A 26,100-nucleotide genomic window follows, 5' to 3' on the forward strand; every position below is an offset into this window, starting at 1 on the left:
GTTTGGCGAAGGACGAATTCAGATACCATCGTTAGCATGTCTATTTGATTTTGTAATCTAGGACGATTGATTAACGGAGGTAAGTTAATATGATGTGATTAACTAACGTCGAAGGAACAGTTTTGGTCTAGGTCCGCATTTTTGACAACAAAATAAACACATACCACTTAAAAAGATTATAACACGGACCACGTGTAAAGCTGTCCATTGTTTCTCGAATATTGCGCGTGTTAAATATTCAAAACTGACATCTCATTTACATCTACATCTACTTTTATTACGTTGGTAAAACCTGTACAGACATCACACCAACCAACTCGCGTGCAAAGTGAGAAGACCATACGAAGGCTTGAAATTATATTATGATCGATTTTGATCAAGAAATGGGCCAGGAATATTCCACAATGGTGCAAATAATCGTGAAAGTTGATCGCGGAAAAGCGATTGCGTGACGTTCGGTAAGTTATAACATGACATGTTATCACATGCCAGACGGAAAAACTCTTTAGATTCTCAGTCTGCATTTTGTGCCCACTCTGCGATCTGCAGTCTACATTTTATACCTAGTCTGCATTTTATATCTGGTCTGCAGTCTGCAGTCTGCATTTTGTACTAACAGGTAGACAGAGTACACTAACTGAAAACTATAGACATCTGTGGCACCGATACAGTTTATTTTTGGTTACAGTTAACAAGCTACCACAAAGTACCTGTGTGTGGGTTAATTCGATATCTTCGTTCTTTTCCGCGTTAATATTCTTCTTTCCTTTCCTTTCCCGGAATCGAATGTAGTGTTGGTTACATCGGCACAAATGCTTCATTTTCATGCAGTCAAGCCGCAGCTTTCGAAGAATTTTTTTAGTTTAGAAATACATGCAGTTTAATGAGCTTTCTCGTGGACAATGTTTTGTTACATAGGGCTTTGATTTGATCCAATGGTTCCGCTCGGCTAAAAATATAGCCATCTGAACTGTTAATTATTAATTACATGCAAAGGCAACATTTGGTTAAAATATAAAATTGCACTTATCGATAAGGTTCACCAGTATCCATGATTCTGGTATTGCTATATCTAAATAACTGTCCATGTTCAAAGTTACTTTTTAAGCTAGAGAGGTAAAAAAATTACTTTGTCATAGGAGGTACTGGAAGACCAGTTTTCGATAATAAATTCAGTAAACTCAGTTAAGCTCTTGGAAACATTTCAACATCGTTTCCTCTTCCTCCTCGAGACACGATTCCCCTGAGGCCGTCCGAATCATCCCTCTCCTTTACGTATGGCTGCGTCCTGTCGCCTGTTGATCGAGGATATCTTTCCGCCATAGCTTCGTGCGCTTGACCAACCAGCGAGAACACATCATTTCCTTCAAATTCGTGCCAGGTTGTATCAACAAAAGTCATGTCGACTTTTTGTTTGCCTTCTTGTTGAACTTTTTCCTTAAAAGCAGTAACAGCTGCCTGCGCTTGAAGATGTTGATAATCCTCCAAAGATGGAAACGCTTCGTCGAATTTATTTATGGCGACCAAATGCTGATAAGCGTTTCTGAGTATGTCGGAAGGATTTTGTTGCACTGTGGTAAAATACAGATCTGCTCGTCTCTTTCCTTGTTCTCGTGCCAGCTTTTCCATGTTTTCTTTAAATGCTTCAACTGCTGCTTCTGCTTCGAGTATTTTGTAGGTGAAAGGACTTGGCAATGAGCCGATTTCTCGCTGGAAACAGCATCTTTGGATGGAAATAACAAGGAAACCCCCTAGCAGAGAACAACCGAGGAGAAATAAAGCGGCTGTTTGTGAATTTTTCCCCGCATTTGCGTAATCTGCTTCGATTTTTAATTTCTCTTGAGGTGAAGCCGAAAGCAATTTTGCTTCTTTCGTTCCTCCGAGAGCTGCACATATAAAATAGTCTCGTTGTAACAATGCCCAGAAAATCCAAATGAAGCCAGACAAGGAACTCTGAAATATGATTTCCACGAGCTTTCTGCTGCATGGCCAGCGAGGGAAGAAGCAGCAACAGTAACGCTTTAATCCTCTTCTTTGTTGCTGTTCGTAAAAGCAACATCCACGCACAAGATCCCAGAATCCGCTATGAAGAAATATTGTCACGAGAAATAAAAACAAAGCTGGAATGATGAAGAAACAGCTTGCATACAAAGCAAAACCATCTGGCGGACATTGAAAAAAATCCTCGCTTTGAACAACGGCGTTGATTCCAAAAACTATCAGAGTTATAGTTGTGTTTCTGATTGCCCCTGAATGGCTCTGAAAAACTGACTGAAACGAGGTCACAAGCTTGGTTAGAGTGAACGCCATTTTGATTTTGTTTACGATCGCTAACGAAACGCTCCCACGGGATTACGCATATCATTAGTTATATTGGTCACGCTACGAGGTTCGTGTTCGAGAGCTGAGGTCAAGAGATGATTCCGAAGTGTGTCGATGACAGTCTCTAATCGTTAAGATGGATCTGTGCCTGCGGCCTGCTGATAATTTTTAGGGCATTAAGCAAGAATAATTTAGCATCAGACACATTTTTTAAATTTTCCCAGGGTATAAAAGGAAGGCCAAGATTTAAATGTGGGAATCCGCGCAAAAACATCGATATACGCTTAATGACCTTATCCTACGCAAGGGTCAATCGTACCCCCATCATGTGCTATGATACAAGCATCAATTGATTCAGGTGACAAGGCAAGCACGGAAAATAAAGGATTGCGAGTGGCCAAGGAGCTCCCAGCTAGAACTGTAACACCATTGATTTTCTATTTAATTTATGCCGAATTTCAAGGACAAATGTTTCGTTCAATCATTCAAATCGCCTAAACTCATGCAAACACGCTGAGTTCCCTTTTTTAAGTTTGTCAAGTGCTGAGCATTTTGGCGAGAGTCGGTTTTTTCACACTGCTAAACTTATAAATATAACCTCAACTTATGCAAACTTGCTATGTTGAAGGATTCGGTGTATTTGACGGACATTGGTCAGATTCTTAAAAAAACCAACTCAACCCTAGAAATCAAAGAGCCAAGCGAACTTACGAAGTCTCCTTAAATTCGTTAAGTCCCTCTGTATTTGGTAAAGTGCAAACTGGTAAATCAAGTTTAACTCAGTGATGTCCTGTACAGACAAATGCTATTTCAATAGATTTTGTAAAGCTAATGACAAAATGATACGCAACGTGACTGACGGTTCGCGGGTTGGCGTCGGTTCGTTGTTCTTTCGTGACAGGATCCTTAGGTTTGGCGAAAATATGCCTCAAAGTCTGAAAAGGTTTTTGAGCAACTTTAACGTTGTGGCTATTCAAAATTCTCTTGATGGTTTCGGTAACACCTTGAATGTAAGGGATAACAGCAAAACTAGTAGCTGGTTCCCTTTCATCAAGAGCGTTACTAGTTGTAACTGGTTTTTGGCAGTTACGGAGAAAGGTTTTTGTATAGCCATTTGCCTTTAGGACATTAGAAACATATTTCCTCTCCTGAGCCTTCGAATCGAGTGAAGATGGTAGACAGTCAGCTCTCCAAAGTAAAGTTTTGGCAACAGACTTTTTATGGCAAATAGGGTGGTGAGAATCGAAAGCGAGGTATTTGTCGGTGTGGGTAGTTTTACGGTAGACACTTGTCTCTAAATTACCCTGAACCCCTCTGGACACATTTAAATCAAGAAAGGGCAAATTTCTATCCTTTTCACGCTCAAGGATGAATTGGATCGAAGGCTCTACTGAATTCAAATGCGACAGGAGGTGTTCCGCTTCATTTCCGGATACCGCAGATATAACATCATCGACGTATCGTTTCCAGAAAAAGGGTTTAACCGGTGAAGTGGCTAAGGCCCTTTGTTCCACGTCTCCATTACCATGTTAGCAATGACAGCAGAGACAGGCGAACCCATCGCTGTACCAAAAACTTGTTGATAGTAGGTGCCGTTATAAATTGCGTGGTTTTGAGGCAAAAAGACAGCAGATGAATAATATCCTCTACAGGCAAAGAAGTTCTTCGTCCTAGGGAGGCATCTTCTCTGAGTCTCTCCTCCGCAACCTTAACGGCAAGATCAACTGGAATTTTAGTGAAGAGCGAAACAACGTCGAAATATACTAATTCTTCACAAGCGTTAAGAGTTTTATCTCTTATAAAATCCGCAAATTCGCAGGAATTTTTGACAGTGTAATCAGCATTCCCAACAACAGGCGACGAAATTCTCGCAAGATAACCAGAAATTGCATAAGTCGGAGAACTAACAAATGGGTCTCAAAGGGATTCCCGGTTTATGAATTTTAGGTATGCCATAAAAACGTGGACATAAGCCGTCACTACTGTATAACATTTTGTACGTAGAGTCACTAATTTTACCAGCTTTTTTCAAATCAAGCAACATTTTGTTTAAATTTCTTTGAGTTTTACTGGTAGGATCAGAGTTTAAGACAGCATACGTACTCTTGTCATTAAGCAGAGACAAAGCTTTGTCGTGATATTGCCGTTTGTCCATAACCACAACACAATTACCCTTGTCAGCAGATAATACGATCCTGTCCGTATCCTTTTTAAGAGTTATAAGCGCATTGAAAACATCCTTTTGAAGGTTTTTGGGAGGAGGTTTAGCACGCCTGAGTATGCTGCTTACTTTGGCTCTTACCAAATGCCTATGGTCGTCGTTGAATTGAGAGATACTCTCCTCAACAGCGGCGACAATTTCGGCAGTCGGTATTTTGCGAGGGGCAATAGCAAACTTCAGACCCTTCTCTAAACCACTCTGTTCCAGCGCGGATAACTCCTTGGAGGAAAGGTTCATGACCCATTTATCTTTCAGAGATGAGCCTGAATTAACAGGAGACCTCTCACTGAGCAAATGACGGAATTTTCTGTCGTGTTTCCCTCTCTGTTTGGTAAACACGAAAGAACAACAAACCGACGCCATTTATTCTATTCCATGCAATGACTGTGACCACTAATACATCGGACAGACCAAACGTCAGTTTGGTACACGTTTGAAAGAGCATCAAAAAGCGGTTTTCTTTTGCAAAAAGGAAAATTCTGCTTTATCGAAGCACACATGCCTAACCAACCATACAATTGGGTGGGATAATTCTAAAACTATCACCACTAATCGGCATTACCACCAGTGCCTTTGTTTGGAGGCTTGGCATATTAACTCCGCCCACGCTCCTTTAAATCTTGACGATGGCGGTTTGCTTCCTGACGCCTATTAATACCTCGTCAGAAAAAAGACCGCTAATTAGTGATCATATAAAAGGACCTCTTGTTGCAGCGCTTAGATCACCCCTGATGAAGGCACTAGACAGGAGTGTCGAAACGTTGGATCTATGAATTGTAACTTTTCAGTTACATTCATTAAATCTGCAAACCAGAGTAGCATCAAACCATGTCTGATTGTCCACCTGGTTGCCGTGTGAACTTTAATATAACTTAAAGTATTCCTGTACAAACATTGACTCTTGAAAAAAGTTGCTCCTTAATAAGTGTTATTAAAATCCATAGTGTCTGGTATAAGAGGACAAGCTGATCACATAATTGTTGCATTTAAAAAATAAGTAGTGATCCTCAAAATATCCTGTTAACAAGTTGTTAATACAATTCTGACTAACTTTTATGAACACTGTTGCAGGTTTATTGTTAGATTTATATTCTTAATCACCAACGAAGATTCGCTTTGGTGTATACTCATTTCGTTAAACTTCTGAAAATTCCTAAAAATAATAGAAGTTCTTGAGGTAAAGGCAGTCGGAGCCGCAATATCGGCATAAATAAACGAATCTTTAATAAGTCAGTTGATATTAACAATTTGGGGCCGCTTTTTGTAACTTGAGGGAGTAATTTCTTTATTTTTACGTTAGCCCTTAAACTGCGCAAACTTATATGAATTTCACTTTTAAAGTATTCAGGTTTTATCAGTCGGGCTACTTTTGGAGACTTGTAAATTTGTTTATAATGGAATAAGGCCACAAAGAAACGAACCAAGCAAACCAATGCTGTTGTGTGTTTAGTAATTCCTACTTTTCGAGTGTTCTCCCAATTGCAATCGCGTCGCGAACAGTCACGATGCGTATCATTTTGTCATTAGCTTTACAAAATCTATTGAAACAATATTTGTTTGTACAGGACATCACTGAGTTAAACTTGGTTTACCAGTTTGCACCTTTACCAGATAACATACATGTGATTTTTCGCCGACGTGTGTAATTCAGTTTTAAGCTTTTTCCTTTTCGCTTCGACTAGGAAATAAAATTATTTGATTAATAAACGAATGTCGAGTTAAATAAAAGGCCGAGCAAGCGATAGAAAGTGGGTCTATTTCTTAAGTCCTTGAGTTAGTAAAAAGTTCATAAGTGCAGTAAAAGGTTAGTTCTTGACCAATCAGGGTGCTCGGAGTATCTCAGTTATCTCATAACGTGACCTATATCACACTAGTTGATTTCCGCAGGAAGTGATCATGTTATTTATAGACATTTCCGTAGCTTTTTATCCCATACCGCCTCAGATGGACACCGCCTCAGTGTGAAACACGCAACATGATTGGACTATTCTATTGTGGGATAACGTTTGTGTACCGTTAAGAGTTATTATTACTGAAACACTTACAGTTGATCTCTTATGGTAAACGGTCCTAAGCTTTTCGTCTCGCTTGAATCTACTTAAATTAGTTTTTTGAGCACCGCCGGGATTTGTTTCAATAGAGTCAATTATCATCATTCACATAACTTATGAAGCTCCTTCAAATTAAAAGTTACCACCATGCACACCCGAAACTCATTAAGTAAGTCCGCACAGACTCCTCGTGTTGCGAAATTACAGGTAAAATTAACATTTTGTATTCGTGTAGTGATCTGTTTTGTTAATCCTTGTTTGTCTATTTCCTTTTGTTGTTCATTCTCCAAAGGAATATCGGCTTTCTAGGCGCACGAAACATGAATTATCATAACAAAGACGCCCACAGACTTTGAAATGTGTCTGCTCAAACATGTGTCAAAAATTGATCCGTCCAAATATTATTTATCGTACCCTTTTTCTTCTCTTTTTTCTTGGTGACAACACGAAGAATAAGACACATTTTTGTTTGAAATATTTGCACTTACATTGAACTCATGCGTCTTCTGGCATGATGAAAGATTTTGTCACGGGATAAGCAGCAATTCTATGTAGGAGACTCTGAACTGCTGTTAATATCTTTTTAATTACGGTATCTCACACCAACAATTGACTGACTTAGTGGACCGAAGAGAGCGATGTCAGCTTCCACAATCGAAATGCATTGATTACTTGTGACGGGGTCATAATTTTCGTTACTTGAAAAAATGTTATTTCACAAATTTAATTTTTTCGGTGAGGTAACGTAAACCAGTGAAGATAGCACTTGTTCGAGTGCCCTGGGGCTAACTTCAATGGATCATGACGGAATGTTGTTTACATTTGAAAGGACATAAACAAAGTGCGTATTGTGTTTGAAGACTTGTCACTAATACTGATGCAAGCGAAACGAAGGTTTGCGTGTTCTACTAAAATATTGCCGTGATGCGCGCTGATGACTTTTGAGATAGAAAGATACATAGAGGAGGATTAAAGCACACGAACAGGAAAAAAAGGATTCACTTTCGAAACTATAAGGAGAACAAGTCGGCGTCAAATGAGCGACGGCCCGAAAGAAGGCGTGAAGGAGGTGTGTATACTCGAGGCATGTACAAACTTTGACATGGAGTCAAATATATCCACATCAAAGATTGCTCAGGATTTTGAAGGAATAACTCTTGCAAAGAACACTGCTATGCGTAGAAGAAGGCATTCATTGTTCGAGACAAAAGAGTCGCCCAAGATACGAGAGGGAGACCATGGTGTCGCCGTCATGACACATGCTGATTATCCTTTGCGGAGTCGCTCGAAATCCCTTCCGTTCGAACCTGAAAAGCGAAAGATTCCAATTGGATTCGAGCAAGAAAACGTCAGAAAGCTTCTCCAAGAGGTTTTGGAGAGTAAACTTAAAGGAAGAAGTTACGTAGCGAGCGAATGCGCAGCGTTAACACGAGAACTAGTAAACATTATGCGCGACAAAGTTGCAGCACTCGATTTGAACAAGTACAAATTTATTTGTACTTGCTGTATTACGCAGAAACTCAAACCGCCTCTTGCCATGCAAAGTGGCTGCGCCTGGGATGAAAGCACGATAGGGATTGATAAAGACGGTTTCGCTGAATTTGTTTACAAGAACGACGATCTCATCGCAGTTGCTACGGTTTATGGAGTTCACGCTCAGAAGAGGACGCAAAGACAGAGATGCATAAAGAGTATCAAGGGATCCATTTACTCGCCCATCCCAGAGTGAACCTTCCAAGGAAAATTTTGCTTGCAGGGAACAGGTGATATCAATTCCCATAAAGGACATTAAAAATATGAGACTGGCGAATGTAATAAACAACTGTTTCCTCGACAGTGCTGGTCTAACGATACTGATGTAAAATGTTTTTGTAACTGAAGTAGTTAAAATAACAAACTAGTTGACAAAAGTGACAAACGTTACGTCTTGAATTTTCGATTTGTTTTGGACAATCAATATCGTAAACGGTGCGGATAATGGTCGAATAATAGAGTTCTTGCTATGATATGTATTAAATCATGTCGTAGTCTTCGCAAGACTGATCCAAAAAGGAACAAAAAACACCTACATTTCTAACATTTGATGCAAAAATTGTCTGTTACAAAAACGGTCGAAAAAAGTATATTTTGAATACATAATCAGAAAATAATGGATTTGAAGCTTCCGTACTTTGTTAGCTGACGAGTTGATGTAATAATAGATGATTGACGGCTCTCAAGGCTACGAACTAATTATGCCGTGATAACAACTCTTACGTCGGGGCATGTGATAAGTCTTACGTCGAGGCATGTCACGAAGTACGTGTCAAGCTCGATTAGTCCACTGTCTTTAAATAGCATCACCATGGCTCCTACAAAAGTATTTAAATACCTCTTAGCTCCATAGATCCATATATTTTTGCCACTTTTGGTATTTTTCCTCAACTGTCACCAGTTTACAGCTTTTTGACTTCAAGTACCAATCGCTTATTGACCGGCTGGCCTAATAAGGAAGACACTTATAATTATCCTATGAGCCGACTACTTGCTTATGTCAGTAAGTAAAGCGTGAAAAACGTTTCTGCATTGATGTGATGATATTTTACAACAGCTGGCTCACCAAAGTAGACATTCTTAAAGGCAAAGCCAATGCTGTTTAAGGTGGCTTTTACGTTTACTAATAGCTGGTTACCGACTTATTTACAAGTATTTCGCTTAGCTGAATAATCGGTTAATCAGCAATAGCAATGTTTCCTCATAATATACGTTACACCTCTGACTACAAGATTCAGATTGACATGGTTTACTAAGAGATTAGTACACATACAAACGATTAAGAAAAAAGTTAATTTCAGTTATCAGATGTTTGTTTATAAGGATTTGATATTTTCATATCAGTTGATCTCAACTTCAGGGGGTTGAAATTAATACACGTAACTGTAACCTTAGTGTCACTCAGGTGGATGTTCAAAATTTTCCCATTAACTCCCAGAAGTGATCAACATAAAACTTCTCCCTACAATATCCATAAATTATTCAGCAAACAGGTAATGAGAATATTCAAACTTATCAGGTAGAAGCTGCTATCTTGATCTAGCATCAAGTTCCCATAACTAATTTACAAGGAAATGTTTAGCAGCTACAGGGGATAATTAACAATCAGATCTTGTGAGTTAAAGGGTTAATTGAAAGAAACAATCAGATTTACATGCATATGGTGGGTGGAAAGTAGAGATCATAAATTGTATTAACTAGAGTGCATCTCGAATGATTGTCATAAAACCCAAATCAAAGTAGTCGCAACAGCCAATCAGAACCTGGGAAAATATCGCAAGGAGCCAGTGAGAACGCAAAGTAATAAGAGACAAACTTTATACAACGCGGGAAAACGCAACAGACAAAGGTATGATTGCTTTCAGCTCTGAATCTAAAAACGTGGACAGAGTGGTACCAAACACCAGGTACAGTTGATCATGATTATTTTGGTTGCAATGAAGAGACTCTCAGGTCCGCACTACTTATTATAGGTTGAACCTCGTTCGTTTGTTTATTTATTTGTCGCGTGTTACAATTTTTTTTACGATTTACGGGGACGCCATGTTGTGTCATTTTGGTGCTCATCCTAGGGGCACCAACATGACGGCCATGTTGTTTTTTTTCGCCATTTAAGTGATTAGCTATCAACTGTGAACTTGTGAACATTCATCTCAACACATTTCTTTATATTTCTGATGCTCAGGGAGCTTTTCGGGCCTATTTCAATCTCGAGCGACAAAGAATTACGAAATTAGAAATGGTTCTATTTTCAAGATGTAGAAACCCACGTTACTGAAACCTTTCCACAAGGCTAATGTTTAGGAAATCTTTCGTCCTGTAACAGCGATTTCGTGAAACTTTTGACGATAAAACGAACGGCGAAACACAACGTTTTAACCAAACCTCGGTCATTTTCAAGTGAATAGTAAGAATGTCACGAGGAATATTTATATGTGCGTGTAAGAAGTATAAAAAATTTTTGGAAGAGTAATTGGACAATAAGAACATGTAAAGAGAAGAAATAATTAGAAACTAATCAAAAACCAAATTCCAAACTGAATAAATAAAAATTAACCGAACTTCGCAAGAGGCACTATCACGAAGTTCTAAATATCCAGAGAGGAGGACGTTGATGAACACATCATTAACATCTCCTTGTACAAGCTTTCCTTTTTCCAAAAGCTTGTGCTTTGTCGTGGTTTAAAATTTTCCATCCCTAAACACGTGTCCTCGATTGACATAAAGGCCAGCTTTGAGAAAGCTTAATGGAAACTCGAACCACATTTACCGGAAGAATTTCGTGACCTTGCAGCGCCTGCAAGATAGACCAAAGTGTAGAGGTAGACCACCAAAATACTATCATCCCTTGCTAAAAAAGGAGAAGGAACTAGAATCACTTTTTCGCCGAATGCTCCCCTCTGCAATTGCAAACTCTGTCCATCCGTCAGGTTCCAGGCTGGCCCATCTTTATGGTTTGCCTAAAACGCACAAGAAAGACTAGCTATTCGACCTATCTTGTCAGCTACTCAGACTTAAAATAATGCCCTCGCCAAATGGCTAGATGACAAAGTAAAACCTCTCGCCCTAAACCAATATACGATAAACGACACCTTTGAGTTTGTGAATGAGGACCACGAATTGACGATTGACAACGGATGTACCCTTGGAGGAGACCATACAACCAATCGCTGATAAGGATTTCACTGATAATTGGTTTAATGAAACACACCACCTTAACCTCAATAAGCTGGACCTTGTCGATCTTAGAGCGGCGACAAAAGACCAACTTTTCTTTTTTAACCGCCATTCATATGAACAAACAGACAGAATTGCTATGGGCTCCTGCCTTGGTCCTCTATTAGCCAACTTCTTTATGTGCAGCATTGAGGATACTTTGAAGCATGAGGGCAAGATGCCCACATACTACAAGAGATATGTGGATGACACACTGACTATCATGCCAGTCATAACATCAGCAGTCAATTTCCTCGAGATTTTAAACCAGTGCCATTCCTCTATTAAGTTTACCATGGAGATGGAGAGTAAAAGTATGCTGCCTTTTTTGGGCACCCAGCTGCTCAACAAACACACACATGTTGAGACTAAGGTGTACGTTAAACCCACAAATACTGGCCTTTTGCTGCATTACAAGAGCCATGTAGACGACCGATACAAACGCGGATTACCAAAACCTATGCTTGATCGAGCATTGCGGCTTTCATCCAATTACTGTTGCTTCTCTGAAGAATGTGATCGACTGAAATTATTGTTTTCTCAACTAAAATATCCTGACAAACTTGTCAACTCTACTTTTTCACGTTTTATTGCCGCCAAAGCATCGGATCAACCTGTTTCTTCGGCGACTGTCAGTGATCGAACAGACCCCATTCGCGTTGTCCTACAGTTTCAAGATCAGGCCTCAGCCGATATTGTACGTGTCAAACCTAAAGATTTGAGTCAGAAGATCCACACGACCGTCCAGCCTGCATTAGTCAGCCAGAAGATTGAATAAGATTTTAGATTACAAGAAGCGAACTGAGCCACCGGTTTTGAACCAACAGTGCCTTGTTTACAAATTTAAATGTGACCTGTGCGATGCAGGTTATGTCGGTTTTAGACGCGGCCATCTGCACCAACGTGTTCAAGAACACCGAAACTCGACTTCATCGATTGGCGAGCATTTTAGCGACAAGCATTCTCTGGCCCCGAGGGATCTTACGATGAATTTTAGTGTTTTAAAGAAGTCTACGAACAAACTTGACTGCCTACTTTTTGAAACTCTATTCGTGCAAAGATTTTTAATTAGCTATTTAATCGTTTTTTTAATTTGGTTTTTAATTAGCTTCTAATTATTTCTTCTCTTTGCATGTTCCTTCTGTCCGTTATACTTCTCACACGCATATACGCACTCAAAATTCTCACTATTCACTCGAAAATGAATGAAGTTTGGTCGAAACGCTGTATTTTGCAGTTCGTTTTTATCGTCAAAACTGTAATAGTCCTTCTTATTTTGGATTTTTAAGATGTCACGTGAAAACCAAGGATAGCTAAACACCATTCATTGCTTTAAAATTGCTCACTGGATCGTGGCTAAAAGAAGCAACAATATTTACATTTATGACATTACAAAAAGGAAGAGTGATTTCCTTGCTTAATCAAGATACAGGGCTCCTCTGAATACCACTTTTACAATATGGGCTACTTGTGTATCGCTACAAAAAGACAAATAATACAAAAAGCTTTTCATTTTCGTTAAAAGCACGAATTGTTATCATTTAGAGAACGTGCTATCTGGTTTATATTGTTTTTTCTTTAAAATGATTTCACCGGGACTCTAAGATGACAAGAGACCAAGTTAATATTTGTTTTCCTGGTTTGCAAACGGCTTTCATTTTCATTTAATTTACAAACTTGAATGACTCCTCGGTAACAAAAATTGAAACTGAAATCAAACTAATTGTTCTCTGGCTTAAAGCCGGTTCTTACATATGACCTAGAAGAGAAAAATACACTGTTCAATATTTAATTCGATATTTCTTGAATTTATAACAAAGCTTGACTTTTGGATGAAACTAGAAAAAAATGCTTGGACACTCAATTAGGGGAAAGTTGTTGGATCAATACATGAAGGTATTTCATGCCTTTACTTCAAGGCGAGGGTTGGAGCGATAACCATGATATGATAATAATATTTTTATTAACCATTTTAACTAAAAGTTTTTGCTCTTGGTCTCGTTTTGAGTTTGAATGTATTTACAACTCGCGAATGGCCTGTTCCTTAGGTTCAATAAGGAACAAGACCCCGAGCGCTAATTATTCTTCTATATTACGAGGAGAGATGTTTTGATATTAACCGTTAACTCTTAAAGACGCTTGTTTATTGAATTGATTTTAATACATAATGGTAGGTAATTAAAAACATATCAATTACTGGACGACAGTTTGCTATATAGGAAGATTTATCTAAGAATTAAAATTGACATCAAGAGTTCAACAAACTCAGGCAAAAGCAAATACTTATCTTCGAAGAATCCACTCAGTAAGCATATATCGGTAAAGCAAAACTTGGTTGAGAATTAAGCGTTAGAAAATGGTCCCCTAGAAGAAATTTCATACAAATATTTGACCTATTAGAATTTCTATCAATGATAAAGACGAATCAAGTCCGCCAAATGTTGGTATATATTGTATAAAAAGGTGCCATATAAATCTTTTAAGGATTAAAAATGGCCTTCAGCAGCTTACCTAAGGGCTTAAGAGACAATTTTTCCAATACCGTTTTCCTGCCCGCTGAGTGACATCGTGGCCAAGAAAAATGACAGTCCACTCATTTTTATTTGCAAGTGGTTCTATTTTCACCTCGATCGTAAGCGAAAAATTTTAAGAATTGGAAAAAGAAGTTAGTCTTCACATTTAAGAAGCCTGATCTATCTAATACGTGATTTCTTGTTAAGTTTGTGCTTTGAATTTTTTTTTTTAATTGTCAAGAGCAACATCCCTATATAACTAAAAAACAAGTATATAACAAATAGGGATTGTTTCCGTGCGCAGTTTAACACAGCTGCAGTTTGGGACAGTTTGAGATGAACTTAAAATTCACTCGAAATTTTTCGTCTCAGTCTTGCTTTTGTTTCCTGTACAGAAATTAAGGTTGAGGGTCTTCTCCAAATCACTAACATAATACTTAACTGAAACAACTTCAAACCATTTTATTGCTTTATATCTATGCCACATAGTTCTGAAATAATTAAATGTTTACACAACGTCACATGCCCCACATTGTCACACAATGCTAAACTTCTGTTGGCTTATCGTTTCCATGGAGATCGCACGTTTAAGCCGTAAACTACGACGCACGAACTATCTCTCAATTGAGTCCCCACCAATAATTTTGTAAACAATATCTTGAAGATTGGTAATAACCAAACCTGAACATCATATCACACAGATGCCGTTGAGAATACGACAGACATGATCACCTACAAATGATACCAAGCATCTTCCTAACTCTCTCTATAATCTTAAATTAAATATCATGAAAATTAATGGTTTACTATTTTAATTGGCAGACCCCTCCGTTGGTCTTTTCTAATTTTCTTATTTTGAGACCAAGCTTTCTTGAAGACATTGTAAGTGAAAATTCTAAGTCACGCCATGAATGAAGAACATTATTACATAACTCGGAGTTGGAACGTGTCAACAATCACACATTTCTTTCAAAAATACCCTAACGGAGGATATCGAAACGTCTTCGGTGATTCTCGAACATGCAGTCTAAATTAACCAAAATTTTTCTCAACAACTTCCGAAGAACCTCATCCTCATTATCAAAGTGATTGTTTTATTGAATATCACCGGGTAAACGTGATCCGACCTAAGTGATCGGAAACCCTGTTGAACCGTTGCAAACCGGTTGATACTTGAAAATTTGAGATGGCTAAAAGAGACGCTCCAATTAGATTTTAAACGTTGTATCAGCTAAGGTTTGTATACTAAATTACTTTTTGTTATAAATAAAAGCTTAAATAAAAAACCCCAAACAACATATCTCCAAACAACAAAGGAAACTTAATCATCACAACAGAAGCACTCACGCACTACTTAAATCAATTTTTTTTCAGTATCACGCATGCGATAAAAACTGTTTATTCTCGATAAATTCCAAACACTGCTGCTGTAGCAAAGAGATCATTGCCACAAAACGATGATGAGGCCACGCGATCTGTTTCAACATCCCAGAGGCACCGGCTTGCCACACGTACTCCTTGGTTATTCAACTGTCCTATGGTCACGACACAAACAAGTTTAAATCTCTCAAAACCAAGTACCTTGACTTTATCTTTGATTTCGTCTGCGATGCAGGGAAGCAGGCTCTTACATTTTTCAGGATCATATGGAAGCTCCTTAAGGTGGCTTTCCAGGACTCTGTCTATGGCATCCTTAACGTCGTTACAGCGAAATCGTTTGTCCGCATCAGGACGTAACTTGTATGTATTGGCAATCTTCGCTGCCAGTTGAGGCGGAAGCTCGGTTTGGCCGGCTTGATGTGATCTGGAATACAGACTCATGGATTTTCGTCTGGTTGCTGCGTTGGCCTTGGAGGTGGCTGACAGCGTACGAATCTGTCTGGCGACGGGCTCTTGTATGTTCAGTGTTGCCGGTTTGTTCTGAACATCCGCCGCCACAGAGCTTCGTCGACTGGACACTTCACTAACAGGCATGTCAAAACGCACTTCCTGTCTTGAAAGATAAACCACTGGACCTGAACAATGAACAATTATTTCAGAGGATCGATCCAGTCTTATTTATCTCAGGTTTCACTGCTCACGTTTTGATGATTCAGTGACCGCTGAGTAAGTGAACCTTTACTTTGTTCGGCCTTATTTTAATTCACCTATTAATGTATTCATCATTTCCGCCCGGCTTTGTCTGGAACAATGGCGAGTGTTAATTTACTCCCACTTATTTTATCGCAATTACTTGTCACCTTCACCAATGGATTTCTCTCAGCTAATGAGATGTTAATTTGGTATACAGCTGTTAGCAAAGACACAAGTGCAGCTAACATATGAAAAATGCTGATCGCTGACTAGCGCACCAGTGTTCTACCAGAGAACAGATCCCATGTTACTCAATTACACTCACTTCAATCCTCTGAGTCTGAAATAACGATATAATCTCCTTAACGCTTAAATGATATACTCATGGATATTTTAGCATGTCTAATTGCTTAGATGATTAGGCATAGCGTGCGTGCTTAACTTGTATCTGTCATGTGATCAGAGTTCATAGTCCAGTTTTGGAGAGTAGGCTTTCACGCTAGTAAGGAAACATTTAAAAGTAACTTGTTAGATATCTACCACCCTATAAGATACTTGCCACATCGTTCCGAGTCATTCGTCTACAGTCTCAATTGAAAACGCTAAAAAAGGTAAAAAAGGACTGAGGCAATTAATAAAATTCAACACCGACTGATGCTTGAGCTTGGGGTAGCCATCTTACAAGTTTTTAGGGGACAAAGGTTGCCTGAAAGGAGCAAACTAAGATGGCCACGTTCTATCATGGCTCTTATTTGTACAGAACTACATGCTTTGATAACAAACAAAACTTCCTGTTGTCACCTTTTGAATAGCTTTTATTTACAGACCAGTTTTTTTCGTCTTCGATCTCTGCATCTGGGACTTAAGACAAAAAAGGGAAAAAACCCGGGTACGTCGCTTTGCTAAAATAGACTGAGAGGATGATTCTATTCTATTCTATTACGATTCTTTTCGTAAGTTTTCGCCTGTACCCATCCTGGGTGAGGAAAGACGCTGTGAGTATATCTTATGTCTTATCCAAGAACTCGACCCCAGCGGAGATAGCGTGCTCGCTAAATGATTGCGCCACCGCGTGTCTCTGTTTGCTTAACGAATTCAGGATATATTTCGGTCTTAAAACACAGAGTAAAAACTTCAAGGTAGAAGAATCCATGACTTTGAGGTTTAACATTTTCAATTCTGGCAGGGAATCACTCTGGCTCCAGCTAAATAATAATTTGACTCACCAAGGTGCAAGAAGTTTTGAAAGAACCTTGAGAATATCAAAATAACTTTTTTATATATCAATTGAGTTGATAATATACATTGGCCATTGTAAAGACATTCTGAAGCTGACGTTTGGAGCGTTAGCCCTTTATCATTTTCTCTGACGGAAAGCTAACGCTTAAACGTCAGCTTTAGAAACTCTTCACGCTGGATAATTTTCATAATCAACTCACGGAATTAGTAAGAGCAAATCATCTTGTAAAACCTTCCACCAACACAGTTCCACATTTTCTTTACAATTAAAAACATGACCCCTTTTGCTTTTGAATATCAGATCTTTAAAAACTGAATAGTAATAATTATGTTAGTAATGAGCTGAACGCACATGTAGTTTTCCTCGTCGCCGTCTTCGGTTCAAGTCTCAAGCTGTTCTCCTCAATTGGCTAATTATAAGACACCATTAAGTGCAGACACACGGTAGTAAACTTGAGCTTTTATATGATGGAAAGTCTTCGTACGCGGGCCCTACGGAGCAACAATTTCATGCTGAACCTTTTGTCTTCAGTTTCGGTGCAACATTGTGCGTTCGCACAGAGCACAATAAAAATCTCCTTCGCTTTCCCATTAAATTAGTTCTTTCCTAATGGCGAGCAGCCACGGATTGTTTCCTTCTTTAAATCCATGCCGTAACAGAAGATAGACGAGGTCATTAGCATTCACAAAGGTAAGTGACCTCCTTCAAAAAAGGCAGTAAATTGTTTTTACAATCGTTGAGCTCAACAGGCTGTGAGAGTTTTTAAATACTAAATATGAAGGTATGCGGTTCTCTGTTCAGCTTATCTTGATTTGAATTATTACACTGCTCAGGTTAAAATCGTCACCACAATAAGAATATTGGCAGATTTAGAGAGTTGTGTGTATGATAATATGACGCAATGTGGATTCTAATCAAACTGACTGTTTGTGAACAATTCACCTTACCTTACATGAATGTCTCAGTGGGGTTAACCGTTAACCTAATCTCGTAACCAGATCCTACTAATTGTAACTGAAATTTACAACCGCTTGGCCGTGAAAGGTCCGGGTACGAGACTACTGTTGGCCGTAAACGGCTAAATTATCCGGCCGTTAGGTGTTAGAATAAAAAAGACTTTTAACCACTAGTCGTAAAAGACAGTTAACCGTAAAAAAAGAATTTCTGGTGCCAGAAATGGAAAGATATTAACCGTTAGCCATAAATTGGCCAAAATTTTAACCGCTAGTCGTAACAAAAAATAACCGCAAAAAGTTTTCTGTGACCAAAAAGGAAAGATATTAACTGTGAGCCGTAAAAGCCATCATCCTATTGAGACCATCCTATGCTGACCCTGAACGATTCCCATAGTTGCCGCGTTCTGCTGCTGGTCACCTGTAGATAGAACGCACTTGAAAATTCCGGAAGATTTACTGGAGAAAACCAAACTAGTTCTGGTTTCCTTGCCTTATTGCCAACTCACGTAATTAGAAAACCAGCTCAACCCACAGAATCTCTCCTCTTTCTCTAGATCTCCAGATGTTGGACGCATGAGTCATACATTTCGAGCAGAATGGAAAGGTATCAAATGTCCTTAAATGATTTTTTTAGAAGATACCTTAGATAAAGGCAAATATGACCTAGACAAGTTCAACACACATTACTAACAGGTAGTGAAGTCCATACAGGAAGAAATGATCAGCGAAGGAAAATCCAGAATTTTCGATTACTCACTTATGCGCAATCAAATTGTTTATTCAACACTAGGTTTGTCCAACGTAAGAACTATTTTCAACTTTTTGGCTTACTTTTTCTTGATTTAGCTAAATAAATCTGGTTGCTTTAAAACTAACAGAATGCGAGAGGGAATTGATGACTGAATTTAAGCAAGTCGCACTTTGTCCTCAAAGTCCCCCATGGGTCAGGAAATACAATGCGGAAACTAATAGGACATTTGTTTTTCTACTTATTTTTGGGTTAAACTGTAAGCTAAGCGTTACACCACAAGACAACAAATCCAGGCAAGAAAGCCTCTCTTCGTTTATGGAAATAACTGCCTCTGTTCTGCGATAAAAGAGATTTGTAACGCCGTTTCACTGACATGATACTCAGCGTCATTAATAACTTTGGGGCGAAATTTTCCACCAAATGAATGCAGAATCTGTCGCCATTTGAAGTAAATTTCGTGACTCTAACTTTTGATTTTCAAATTGGTCTACGAACTATATCATTACATGAATTCTATCGCAATCGTTTCAGGTCTTTCAACGGTTACAGCGTGCAAACCTGAAACGGTTTTGGTAGAAGAGGCAACTTTGGGAAAGCAGCTGTGAGGCAAGTGAAAATATGGAGAAGTAAGTAAGAAGCAGCTTGCTTTTGAATTGTTTATCCTAACATCGCTTTGATGTATTCTGCTTCGCAATCAAGTAAAAGTCTTTTCTTTCGACGAATTTAGTCAGGGGCATTGATCAGTTCTAAAAATCCATCCGAATTAAAAAATCGGCGACCGAATATCGGTGACTGTACAACTATAGTTTTCGACTCTTAAGCTTCGGGTCGTTGATCATGATCATGAATATCTTAGCAGTGTGGGAGGGATTATCGTAATTCTATTATATAGGGTGTGCCGGTAATTTTTCATATCGATTCAGAGAGGCTCCATGAAATACCTCGGTTGTTGACATCCTCGTACGGTGGAGCGCACGTAATTAAACTCGACCAAATGTTCACATCACCGATACGATAAATATAACTGGGATCAAAAAGCAGAACAAAAACAAACGGTGTTAACTAAACAAGGATTCGCACGTCAGCTCATAAAGGCAAGCAGCTTGTTTTTTAATTTTTCTTGAAGAACAGTCGACAATTCAGAGTTTGAAACAATGAGTGCTTCTACAGCAGTTAGAAGAAGATCAGTGACACTCGGTTCTTTGGAGCCATTTCTAAGAAAGCAAAAGAGAGATCGTCTGCGTACAACGAGCATCAATTCTATCGCCTCCGGAATTGCGAGCTCAGTGGAACGACAACGCTCCTCGACATGGCATGGCGCAGAAGTAGAATCAAGCGGCCTGAGTTTGGGTAGTTCTTCAAAGCTTGCCCTCCCATCAAACACACCACATGACATCGCTGATTTGAAAGATTTCCAGGATGAACTGGAATCGCAAGAAGTCATCAAGCACATTATAAAAGAAGAGTTGGACAACTCTCTGATGGATTGCGACTACGATAGCCAGCGATGCGTTTCTCAGTGTGCAAATATTAGCCAAGCAGTTGAGTTGAGAGTCAAGGAAATTACTCCCCCGGAAACCAAACTGGTGGCTGTGGTGTACATCGGTGAGATTCGGGATCAGGGTCTTGAAATAACCAGCCAGTGCTTATGGGATCCTGAAACTGACAATTTTGTAACTGCAAGCTTCAAAAGTAAAACATTGTTTGCCGTCTGTACTGTGTTTACGGTTCACTTCTAAAGTATGTAATACTGCGGCATGCCTTTATGGGATTGAGATTTTACAGAGTCCTGATGTAGTTTCAGAGCGAGGAGCTTACAAAAGAAACCTTGATATTCAAGGTTCACAAGACGAGGCCGGTCATCAAAATAAACATCTATGAACAATCTTCCAAAACTTTGCATGTATATGTTGCATGCGACCGCCGGCCTTGAAATAAGAGAATGAACATAATTGTTTATAATTATTTCCGAAAATCATTATTTTCACTGATGTTAATCAGAACAATTACGCAGCATTTTGTTCTTTCAGATTTCCTCACTCGTTCTTCTAACATTCGGGTATTTAGAGGCTTGTAACAGACTCGTAACTGCTTGTTACGTCGTCTTCTCCATGTTAATCAGCGAAAAAGTTACGGTTCATGTCAATATCTATTTTACAAATGACTGGTATAAACGGATTGCCGCCGGCATGACTGCATGGCTGTTAAGCGACTTTAACCCTCGATATCGTAATTCGCTTCGACAATCTTGACAAGGAAAAACTTAGACAATCCAGATGAAAATATTTGAATCACAAATTGTATTCATATTTCCAACACATGTGAAAGATACTGAATAAAAAATAAACAAAATTTAAGACAACCAAACGTTGTTGTGCAACCCACAAATCTAGTGTCCTTCACAACACAATAGCTACCTAATGTTTTGTCTTTGCATAAGCAAATCTTTAGGGTACTTTGTTTACCATAATGAATCATTTAAAGCTTCACTTGCCATGAAATGGCAAAAACTGACGGGAATCAAGAACGAAAAATGCTGAAGCTTATGAACTAAGTGTCCCTAGCGATGATTTTTCAATTACTATGAGTCAGACACCAATAAACAATAGTCTTAATGAGCTTCAGTCTAAATTTAAAAAAGCTAATGCTGAAAAGCATTAGGATGAATCTACTAGCTTTCTATTCCAAATGTCACAAACTGATTGGCGACCCCCCTTGCTATCTATTCCGCGATGGATATTGTGTAAAAAGACCACCCTAAAAGTGTGTAGTTGTAAACAAATTAAAACAAAAGCATGAGCCCGCCTCGTCATTAAGTTTTGAACGAGTAATATATTTAAACTCAAACAATAAGATTATTTGCTCCGCCAATTTCTATGCATAATGATTGCTTCAGGCTTCCCCCTAATTAACTATCACGCGATAGCAACTGATCGAGCTCTTCATCTAGGTCCCGTCCACAAGTATCCGCATACTTCAAAAACGGAATGTTTTTTCTTTCATTTCAGACTCCACATGTAAATTACTCTCTGTCACCAGAAACGGAGGTTTTCGAAAACGCCAGGTTTTCGTTTTTCTGCGAACGATCGAAAAGCGGATTTTTGAATACGGTAATGTCATCCCACAAGTCCAGTTCATCCCGGTCGGTGTTACTTTGGTATTTGGGCTTCTTTAAAGCCTAATGGAATACATACAGTTGCAGTTTAGTTTGATAAATATTCAAGCTGACATTAAAAGGAAGCGATTAAATGTGCTGATGTCGCTTTCTGCGCCAGTGTCGAGGACAAGCGCGATAAAAATGATTCTTACAGAAGGCCAGCTACACCAAGGTGATTTCTAGGTCAGACCAGAAACAACGTTGATTTCTACATGACTGGAATTATCAAAAAAGATCGAAAGATGTAACAAACACCGTAAAAGAAGAGGAGCTGACTGTTGCATGCAGGCTCATACATTACTAACACTGTGCATGCATCATCGTGTTTCATCGTTTTTGAGTTTCGTTTAGACGGGCGAAATCGATTTTGAATACGCTACGTGTCTATGAGTGCTTGTTTTGAAAACGGAGTGAAAATTCTCTCCTTTCAAATATATTTGGAAAAGTTTGAACGGAGCCCTGGTTGTTAGATATTTTGCGAGAGCATCGTACAAATCAAAGGAATACATAGTTTGTTCTTGTTTTCTTTCTCGCCAAGTTGCAATTGAAGGTTAGTCTTGCGAAAAGACACCACTTTTGGAATTACCTCATTAGGCTTAATCAAAGACTCCTTGAAGTTCTAATCCTTTGCCAACCCCTTCCAATATTTCGAGACGTACCATTATAAATAACCATATGATTATTGACCGAAAAAGCACTAAAAGTAAAACTACGCGTAATAGCAACCGACATAAAATGAACTTTCAAGAAAACCCCCTTTTTATTAGAAAGCCGGATAAATGGACCGCCAAAAAGTAAAAATACAGAAATTGAAGAATTCGAATGATCACCCATATGATGTTGAAAATTCAGCCTGCGTCCACAAAAGTAACAAAATATAACTGAATAATATGATTCACGCGGTCAAACCAGGAGCGAAATAGCTCAAAAGTTATTAGCGTAACAAAAATAGAGGTCAAATCCAATGAAATTTGTAAAACCTCAAAACATGGTAAATCAGCTGAGTGAAATCAGTAAGACCTCCAAACATGGTAAATCGGCTACCAATTATGTTTAAAATGTGGCTAAATGGTAGCCAAACAGATACCGGAAAATCAACTTGAGGATAGGGATTGAAATTACTTTCTCGGCGCGACCATAGTTATCGTTTGGACTGTTGTTGTCGTCGATTTTAAGACTTTAAAGCACTTTTCTTTCCAGTTGAGTATTCTCGGCACATTCCCTCTTCGTTTATGAAGTATACAAATATGTATTTTGGGAAAGTATGGGATGAAAAGATGCAAAACCCACCTTGGTCAATAAAGCGTATGGCCTAACGCGAGAGACGCCATTTTCATGATAGGAAAAAATTATGCCTTTATAATCTGCTCCCAGACATATAAACAGAAGACAATAGCACGAATATAGGGACAAAGGCAAACTAAGTAGGGTAAGTTTTAAAGTAGAAATTAGTTGTCTTACAGTGACGTCATACCATGCGGAAAAAATTAAAAAGAGGCCGAGGAAGTCATCTTTTCGCTGACACGGGAAGTCTTAATTATTGGTTGCATGGGTGTCACCAAGTGTCTGTATTTCTTCTTAGAGATATTTTAAAAGAAGTTACCAACAGGTGCTTAACCGCTGAAAAGCTCATTATATATGTCTTGATGACCCATCCGCAACGCCAACAAACCCCAAACCATTTTTAACGTCGAAATTTTAGTGAGAAATAAAAAATCTTGCTAATTGTGACTCAAGGAGACATAGGCTTAACTTGTAATGTTTTAACAGACATCTAACTAGTGATAGAGACTCCAAGCGTTTTTACAGCTTATCACCAGAAAAGATACATTCATTATTTTGAAAGGCAAATTATAATTTACATTATTTCTCAGTCTCCTATTTTCGTTTTGAACCAAAACCAGCAAAACGATTTTTAAGTTTTAAAGTTATTTTTTAAGACGGTTTTTTTTTTTTTTTTGCGGAGAAACTACTTAACCTAAAATTTTCTGACTTAAAATGCAGCACATTGGAAATGCAGGTTAGCAACTTTTTGAATCCCATGGAAAATAAAGTTTTCCAGTTCTCTTTTTATGATTTTGTAAAAACCAGTTTAACAAAATATTTTTTACCGTTGTGAATAGGGTATTATTCTTTGATAGATCAAATGTGAAACTCGAAGGCCTTAATTTGGTGATCACGACTATTTTACATCCTTCCTTGGAGGTCTGACCCCTAGCGTTCAATTCTTACCCTCATTCAAGAAAGCTTGCCAAAAATTTAACTCTTGAAATTTATCCCCTCTAAGAAAATTTGACATACGATCAGCAAAATAAATGTTAGAAATCCTCAGCCACCGAACTTTCATTTTATATCTGAATTGAAATTAATTTTTTAATAATTTTTCAACATTTTCTCCGCTTTGTTAGAAGCGGTGGCTACTTTCTATGTCTTCGAGGGTCTGTGCTTAATAATGAATGTTTTGAGTGCAATTCATTTGTGAAGATCAAACAATCAGACAGTTGTATTGCTCTGAAAACTTCAAAATAAGACGACTCTCTTTGCTTAACAGCAGATGCATATTCACTGAAAAAGACAAGAAATTAGGTTCAATTGTAAAATAGGTCCTCAGCCATTATTGTTTTCTGCCTCTTAAAAGTTACTAATTCCTAACACCCTGTGGCGCTATTAGCACATATCAAAATTCAAAATAGATAATTGAACGTCGAATTAACACAATAACATATTTATTACGTGCGAGAGTGGATGTCAAAAATTATCTCCCGTGCACACATATGTGTATATCTTACATATGAGAAGCTGACTAGAAGCAGATTGAACCAGCTTTAAAAATTTTAATTCTCTATGCTTTCACGACTCATGCAAAAAAAGAAAAATAATTGACAGGCTGTCGACGAATTATTTAAATCGGTATTCTTTATGACGTTTTAGCTGTAGGTAGTAGACGCATATTTAACCATAATTTTCATATCTCCACTGGTGAAACATGGACACGGAACTAGAATTTTCCGAGGTTGGAATTGAAAGGGAGAATGATGAAGAAATAGAACTGATAAAGAGGTTAACAAACATGGAAGAGGTTAGTAACACTTAACATATCTGTTTTAAAAGTTAAGTCTGCTTTTTTATAATACATAATACCAGCCCATCATCAGCTGTCCTTCAGGACGCTGATGTCCTTCACTAGTGGGGATGAAAGAAAATCTTCTAACTGTGGTGAAGACTGGAAGCGTATTATCAAAAGAACAAAAAATATGAGAAAATTGAAATTCGTATTTGACTCACTAAAAGAAAGAAATGGTTTCAAAGGCGAAATTCCGAGACAGGAAATATAAAGTAACAATGTCTACCAGCAAATTTATATGCATGGTCGTTGTCGCTAACGACTCTGCAGCGTAGCTACAGGTGTACGATAGCAAATATTGCTACACGTGTGCGATAATAAATATTGTAACTTAAGTTGGCGAATTGTTGCTTTCTTCTATCCTTATCTTATTACAATATCAAATATTTTCGACCAATTCAAGCCGGAATCAGTTGACCCCATCGCCTGAAGAAGGCTTACAGTAAGCAGTCGAAACGTCGCGATCTACATCTAGTGACTTTGCCGTAAGGCAACAGAACAAATTTATATTATCAATTCAAGTTATGCTTACATGAATAAGGAAAGTAGTGGTCATTCTTGTACAATTCTAAGCTAGTATTGGAATTTAGGGGTGGGAAGTGGTGCACAACACGATAAGTAGGAAAATAAAGGCTCAAAATAGAATTTCTTCGAGCAAAAACTGAAACGGTGTTACTCCAGTGAGCTTTCTGCTGCTCACATCACAGACGTTCAATATGTACTTCCTTTTCCTTAGATTGAGAAATATGATATCCTCTTTGCTGATTGAGTTCAGAGTTTCGTTAATTTTGGTCGGCCTTTAATTAAACCGCATGAGATTGACCAATACTATTGATTTACCTCCCCTTTAATGAAAGTCAAGTCATTTTCAAAGGCAAGAGCGTTAATAGACCGATAGATGCATTTAATTATTTTCCGCCCTTAGAGTAAGAACTGACTTTCC

General features: G+C 38.4%; 5 protein-coding genes and 1 pseudogene across 5 annotated transcripts in view; 4 read left to right on the forward strand and 2 right to left on the reverse strand.

Annotated features, from left to right (window-relative positions):
* Positions 1-655: 655 nt before the first annotated feature.
* Positions 656-2,340, reverse strand: LOC131774301 (calcium homeostasis modulator protein-like). Its single transcript, XM_059090305.2, has one exon. The coding sequence runs from the start codon at positions 2,308-2,310 to the stop codon at positions 1,186-1,188; it is 1,125 nt and encodes a 374-aa protein (XP_058946288.2). The 5' UTR covers positions 2,311-2,340; the 3' UTR covers positions 656-1,185.
* A 4,725-nt stretch (positions 2,341-7,065) lies between these two features.
* Positions 7,066-9,545, forward strand: LOC131774299 (dynein light chain Tctex-type 4-like). Its single transcript, XM_059090303.2, has one exon. It carries the CDS (start codon positions 7,631-7,633, stop codon positions 8,321-8,323), a length of 693 nt encoding a protein of 230 aa, XP_058946286.2. The 5' UTR covers positions 7,066-7,630; the 3' UTR covers positions 8,324-9,545.
* Positions 9,546-11,257: 1,712 nt separating this feature from the next.
* LOC131774283 (uncharacterized) lies at positions 11,258-12,289 on the forward strand. Its single transcript, XM_059090287.2, has one exon. The coding sequence runs from the start codon at positions 11,444-11,446 to the stop codon at positions 12,119-12,121; it is 678 nt and encodes a 225-aa protein (XP_058946270.2). The 5' UTR covers positions 11,258-11,443; the 3' UTR covers positions 12,122-12,289.
* A 2,009-nt stretch (positions 12,290-14,298) lies between these two features.
* On the reverse strand, positions 14,299-15,991 carry LOC131774307 (dynein light chain Tctex-type protein 2B pseudogene; annotated as a pseudogene).
* Positions 15,992-19,179: 3,188 nt separating this feature from the next.
* Positions 19,180-21,226, forward strand: LOC131774306 (dynein light chain Tctex-type 5-like). Its single transcript, XM_059090311.2, has 3 exons — positions 19,180-19,324; positions 19,408-19,502; positions 20,003-21,226. The coding sequence occupies exons 2-3, from the start codon at positions 19,495-19,497 to the stop codon at positions 20,613-20,615; spliced, it is 621 nt and encodes a 206-aa protein (XP_058946294.1). The 5' UTR covers positions 19,180-19,324; positions 19,408-19,494; the 3' UTR covers positions 20,616-21,226.
* Positions 21,227-24,972: 3,746 nt separating this feature from the next.
* The window catches only part of LOC131774308 (transient receptor potential cation channel subfamily A member 1), a 29,738-nt gene continuing 28,610 nt past the window's right edge, over positions 24,973-26,100 (forward strand). Inside the window, exon 1 of the mRNA XM_066158981.1 lies at positions 24,973-25,112. Coding sequence (XP_066015078.1) covers positions 25,020-25,112 — 93 coding nt within the window. The 5' untranslated portion in view covers positions 24,973-25,019. The remainder of the gene's footprint in view (positions 25,113-26,100) is intronic.

This window comes from Pocillopora verrucosa, chromosome 12 (assembly GCF_036669915.1).
Source record: "Pocillopora verrucosa isolate sample1 chromosome 12, ASM3666991v2, whole genome shotgun sequence".
In the NCBI taxonomy this organism is placed as follows: domain Eukaryota; kingdom Metazoa; phylum Cnidaria; class Anthozoa; order Scleractinia; family Pocilloporidae; genus Pocillopora; species Pocillopora verrucosa.

Coding starts and splice junctions, on each gene's coding strand:
- LOC131774301 (XM_059090305.2), bottom strand. CDS start 2,310: ATGGCGTTCACTCTAACCAAGCTTGTGACCTCGTTTCAGTCAGTTTTT.
- LOC131774299 (XM_059090303.2), top strand. CDS start 7,631: ATGAGCGACGGCCCGAAAGAAGGCGTGAAGGAGGTGTGTATACTCGAG.
- LOC131774283 (XM_059090287.2), top strand. CDS start 11,444: ATGGGCTCCTGCCTTGGTCCTCTATTAGCCAACTTCTTTATGTGCAGC.